General features: G+C 41.6%; 1 protein-coding gene across 2 annotated transcripts in view; it reads left to right on the forward strand.

Moving 5' to 3' along the window:
* Window positions 1-4,567, forward strand: part of ERC2 (ELKS/RAB6-interacting/CAST family member 2) — a 991,464-nt gene extending 986,897 nt beyond the window's left edge. The window contains exons 16-17 of one of the 2 annotated variants that reach the window (XR_008615821.1): window positions 1,448-2,800; window positions 4,407-4,567. Coding sequence is in view for 1 of the 2 variants with exons in the window: in XM_024123747.2 (XP_023979515.1) it covers window positions 1,448-1,468 (21 nt within the window). In the remaining variant the exon portion in view is untranslated. Of the gene's footprint in view, window positions 1-1,447; window positions 4,384-4,406 lie in introns of those variants that run through there. The other variant, XM_024123747.2, reaches the window with a different exon arrangement.
* The last annotated feature ends 1,433 nt before the right edge of the window (window positions 4,568-6,000 follow it).

The raw sequence follows: 6,000 nt of genomic DNA on the forward strand, positions 1-6,000 counted from the left end.
AGCTGCACTATTGCCGTGTGCCCGGAAACTCCCAAAGTATTCAGAGACCATATGTGAATGATAATGATGCAGGAGCACAAAGGCCAGCCTCAGTAGGGAAGAAAGTCATCATTTGAAGGCTCGATGTGGGATGGTCCTCTCTTCTCACCCATTTTACTGTTTCTTCCCAGGCTGCAGTTGTATTCCACACCCAGGGACCCTTATGGGGACAGTGAGAAAACTCGGGGTGCTTCTGGATACATCTTCCCCAGGGCGTGAAGTATGCAAATGGATGACTGTTGCATTTATGTTTAGGGCTAAACATATACACACATGTCATGGGATGTGGGGATGGCAGCCAACTTTGTTTCATTCTACTCTGCTTCAGGAGCTATCGATATTCTTTTCAAAGTTATGCTTTTATTGTGGTAAAATATACATTAAAATTCTACCATTTTAACCAGTTTAACTGTACAATTCAGTGGCATTAAATGCATACACGGCATTGTACAACCAACACTATTATCCATTTCCAGAACTTATTCATTACTGCAAACAGAAACTCTGTACCCATTAAAAGATAGCTTTTCATCCCCCCCTTCCCTCTGAGCCCCTGTAACCTCTAATTTGTTTTCCGCATCTTTGAATTTGTCTATTGTAGATGTTTCATGTAAGTGGATTCGTACAGTATTTGTCCTTTGGTGACTGGTTTATTTCACTTAGCATGATGTCCTCAAGGTTCATCCGTGTTGTAGCATGAATCAGAACTTTATTTCTTTTTAGGGCTGAATAATATTCTGTGTGTGTATATACCACCTTTTGTTTCTCCATTCGTCTGTTGCTGGATACCTGGGATTTGTTTCTACCTTTTGGTTATTGTCAGTAGTGCTGCTGTGAGCAATTGTGTACAAGTAGTCTTTTTGAGTCCCTGTTTTCCATTCTTCCAGGTATATACCTAGGAGTGAAATTTCCAGTGTTCTTTTAAATCGTTGCTCTTAGGTGGTTTGTAAGTGAATGTTAAGTTTTCTGGTGTCTTGACCATCTTCAACTCCCTAATATCTATAAAGTCAAGTTTTAAAATAATTTAAAAACCATACTCATTGTAGAAAACCTGTGGAGAGAAAAAAATTCATAATCTGATCACATAGAAATAATCACTACAACAGTTTTGGCTTATTTCCTTTCAATTTCTTTCTGCATATCAAGAGTCATCTGTACCTGTATGTGAAATATTTTGAAAGAGGCCTCTTCTCAGATGTGTTTGCAGGACATAATGTAACTTTCTGTTCACTTCGTCACTCCATGCTTCCTCCGCATCACCGCCCTCCCAAATCCCAATCAACCCCAATCAAAGAGGGTGGTGGAGTTGGGGGGGCAGGGGTTGGAGTTGGGGGAGTGTCTGCCAGGATTACCTCCAATATCACTGCCAGTTCCGCTCCCGGCTAAACTATGTGCTTTCTTGTTGCAGCTATTATATCAGAAGGGCTGACTAAAGGGGAAATGCAGCTCGCAGCAATACTCTGATCATCTATTGCAGTGCAGCTCACATCACTCTCCATCACCACCCGGGAACGCTCATCAGGACTGAAGAGGAGTTTTCGCTTTCATTACTGAGCACGATTCTGTTCAACTTGGTATTTCCTTCATCATCTCATGTCCTTTCTCATGGATTCAGACATGTTGGAAAGGAGATTGCGGAGGAGGAAAACACGGCAGGTCCTCCACTTTATTGGTCGGGATTCGGGCATTTAAAACGTATTCATCTCCTCTGAATGTCATTATTTGATAACATTTTACCTATGTTACTTAAACATCACTGGATAAATTTGAACTCCATGGGATTTTAACTGTGGATTCAGCTTCTGTTGGACAGCTAGCTTCATCTCCCGTTTTTCTGCTGGTTCAGTCTAAGTGGTCATACCTAATGCATTAGATTATCAAAAAGTGTAAATTCTGCGAGTGAGCGGTGTCGGCAGTGTTTGTATACCAGGATGCATGGAGTGTTTGACAAAGAAACCAAAACACCAAAAATGGTGAGCCTTTACCCTCCTCTATTTCTTTAACGTGCTGTTTGAAGAACCACATTTTGATGGTGGAACCAGTAGTTACCCCTGGGCCAGGTTGGAAATGAAATCAATTTTTTAAACCACCAGTACTTGCCAAGAAATCGCCTTATGAAAACATGGTGTGTGTCTCTGACAATGCTTGGCACATCTAAATTGATCATTCATAGTTTTACCTACCCTGTTTTTGTACTGGGGAGTGGCCAGAGCCTGAGACACCTGCATATTTCTATTCCATGTGTTTCACGCATCCCCCATGGCCGGTGTGCGGCTGAGCCTCAGACTCTTACCATTCCCGTACACGCAGGTCTCCACGAAGAAGCTGGGACTCGTTCACATTCAAGATCCAAATGCTGTGCAAGCAGTGTACGCTTAGATCTTCTGTAAACGAAGGGTCATTTCTCATTTTTTTAAAATGTCTCCAACATGGATTCCAAAACATTTTCAGCATCAAACATGAAAACAATGATGAACGAGGAATAATCATAAAAGCGGTGTATCTGTATATAGCGCTACACAACATGTCTGTGGTACAGAGTCGTTATTTAAAGCACATGCCAGGGAAAGAGACCAAATTTTGAGGTCTTTTCCATACAGTGACATGGTACTAAGGAGAATTAAACTCCTCCTGCTTCCTCTGAAGATTCAAAAAAACTTAAAGTGGTTATAACTTCATAAAACTCATGACCAAGTCTGGCAAACATGTGCAACTCTTGTACTGATCCATTTTCTTGTCATTGGAAGAAACACTTCCACAGGTATGCAAGTGGGGGACGAAAATCTGCATTTTTAAAGGACAAACAGTGAATTTAAGCATGAGTGGCCTTAATAAATATAGTTGTCTTTCTCTGCCGCTGTGGAAAGGATTCTAAGCAGATGTTCCTGAAGTCTTGCATTGAATTTAGTCGTTATTATTACTTTTTAAAATGTCGGTGCAATTAACTCTGGACCTCTCGCGTGAGCCATAGAGATATTTAAAAGTCAGACACCTTATTTATCTAGCGGGGAAGACGAAACTGTGTCTGGGCTGCACTGTTCATCCTTGGTGCATTAGGAGTAATATATTCGAGCAGGTTTCTTGCTTCTGGCTTTGTTCTTGTCGTAAGTATTGCAAACCGTGTAAAGCTTTAGTGTTGCATAAGCAATCCAATACATTCATGTTTAAAAAGTTTGTCCTTTAACTATCAAAGGGATCTAGGTCTTGATTGGAGAAATGAGCAGGGCTCTTTGCAGACGTATTTAGCACACTCTGACATAATGTCGCACTGAAAACCCAGGCCTGCGACTCGTCCCCGTGAACGGTTTGGGTGTCCTCAAATAGGTGGCCGCACTGCCTCCTGCAACCAGGTCCCGATCTGAACCCTGCCACTGAATACTTGAAGTAGGAAGTAGGAAGTCCACTAGGGAATAGAGGGTCCTAGAAACAGAAAATTCAACTAACCGTGTATAGTTAGCTATTTCCAAGTATGTGCCAATTTTGTCACACCTATTGTTTGGGGGCTCATTTTTGCCCCACTTATGTTGGTTTAAAGTCGTACCGAGCTTACTTTTACGGGGGCATTATCATTTAGTCCCTTAAAAATTGAATTCTGTCTAACATAGCATCTTTTCATTATATATCATGTAACATTCTCTGATGTTGGGGGTTTACCAAAAAAAATTCCCTTTTCACATATTAAAAATAGTTTGTGTTTACAACAAACACTGTGTTATCGGGAAGACATTTCCTTTGCGCAGACTTTAGCGGGTCTCCCCCTTAATCATAGCGAACTTGAAAAAGTTGAGGCTAACATTTAGGAGGAGTTGGTCTTCTTGCTTTGTGCAAAAGCAAGCTTATACTTTATACCCCGTTTGATTTCGATGTACTGTCTCTATTTTGTATTTAATGATTTTTGTGTATCCAGTATGCACGTTAACAGCGTGTCAACTTTCATTTGAAAGTGGGTTTCCATTTACTTTTTAAACACTGTTTATGACGAGACCTCAAATGTGTTGACATAAGCTCTACTGAGATGTTTTTGTGTCGAGTGGCGTTTGAATGCTGCCAGGGGTCAGTGTATCTAATTCCCAGCGACCCTCGTTTGACAGTGCTTCTTGTAATATTTCTCCAAGTGAGTGGCATGTGGGTTGTGATATTGACCATGTGATTATGGACTTCGATATAAAAAATAAATAAATAAAACTAAGGAGCCCTCAGAAACTACCAGTGGGCATGTAGTAGCCAGTCATTGTAACCTCGTGTCTAGTAGAAGTACAACGTACAAGGTATGTACAGTTCATAAATTTGTTATCACGTGTATGAGAAGTACTTTGTGCTGATCGCCTTATTTATATTCATCAAATAAACTTTGTTTCTTTCTGAAGCGAGTTCATTCCATCTTGAATAAATGCTCCAACTGTGGTGGTTTCTAATCTTGTTTGGGTCATGGATCCCCATTTGAAGAAGCTATGGACTTGAAGACAAAAGAAAGAAAAAGGGAAGTTATGGACTCACTTTACTGGAAGAGCCAAGGTGTAAATTTCCCTCTATGCATAGCTGGATCTAAGGGCTCATACTGTATTAAGAAATTAAGTCATTGGTGGCATCTCCCTTCCTCCTTCCCTCCCTCTTTCCCTTCCCTTTTTGTCTTTCTCTCTCTCTCAGTTCCAGCCTTGTTCTCGATCTCTCTTTATCCCTCCCTCTCTTCCTCCTTCCCACCTTTTCTCACTTCCCTTTCTTCCCCTCTCCCTCCCTTCCTCTTTTCCTCCTTGTTTCTTCTGCGCGTTCCATGAGGTTGGCATCAGTCCTGCTGCTCCTCTCCACTTGGTGGCAAAGATGACTCCCAACAGCTTTGAGTATTCTTGGATTTTAGAGGAGAGACACCCCTCTCTCCCAGCATCCATAACAGCCCTCTAGAGGGACTCTTACTGGTCCTTTTTGGATCATACATCCAGCCTTACTGGATGTGGGAGATGTCGTTTCCAAAGGAAAAAGAAAAATGGGCTCTAGTCTAGAAGAAAGACACTGAAAGCTGAGCAGGCTAAAACAATAGCCCTGCCATCATTTGGATACATGCACAAAATCATCCAGAAAAATACACAGACAGAATTGTCCATGCAAGGGCTCACCAGCCTTTGCAGCTCACCTGTGGATCGCAGTGGAGAATCAGCTCCTGGTTTCGTTAAAAGTTTGAATTATATTCGAGGAAACAAATTATCAGTTCTTACCATTATTGCAGTTAAACAGTAATTGATTTATATTGCTAGAAGGTATATATGTCATGTAACCCGATATCTTCATTTTACAGATGGGGAAACTGAGGCCCAGTCAGAAGCAACTGATCCAAGCGTACACGGTAAGTTCATTGCAATCCAAGGCTGTCCCTAGAACTTCCGAAACAGGAATATGTGTTCTTGAAGACTCTCTGGGGAGGAGAGAGGGTGAGATAGACTCTCCTCCCAGTTGGCCCTTGATGACACAGGGGAAATATCATTTCCTTTCTATACTTCATGGACTCAAAGCCACCGGGTGTGAAACTCTCTCACAGTCAGACACATATGGGAGCAACCTGCAAAGTCATTTGCCCTTTTCATTATGTGCCTTTTTCTGGAAAAAGAACTTTTGTTGGACAAGAATTTCTTACCTCATAGAACTTCCTGAAGCAGCCAGCTTGCATTCAAGCCTGGTTATATGCGCCCAGCTGACCAGATGGAGCCTCTGCTCCTATATGCACAGAACCAGTCCTTCTGGAAGGAAAAGTACCAGCTCACAAACTGCTGCACTCAGCTGCAGGTCCACCCCTACCTATAGTTCCACCGAAGCATATAGACAAGCCTAACGTTTGACCTTAAAAATCCACCTTGACTGCTTCTTGTGTCTGTGAACTGCTGTTACAAAAGATTGGAGAGACATTCTAATTCTTGGCATCACTAATTCATAAGAATAATCACACTGATAATAAGTAAACACAGATAAAAA

This window comes from Physeter macrocephalus, chromosome 18 (genome assembly GCF_002837175.3).
Source record: "Physeter macrocephalus isolate SW-GA chromosome 18, ASM283717v5, whole genome shotgun sequence".
NCBI lineage: Eukaryota > Metazoa > Chordata > Mammalia > Artiodactyla > Physeteridae > Physeter > Physeter macrocephalus.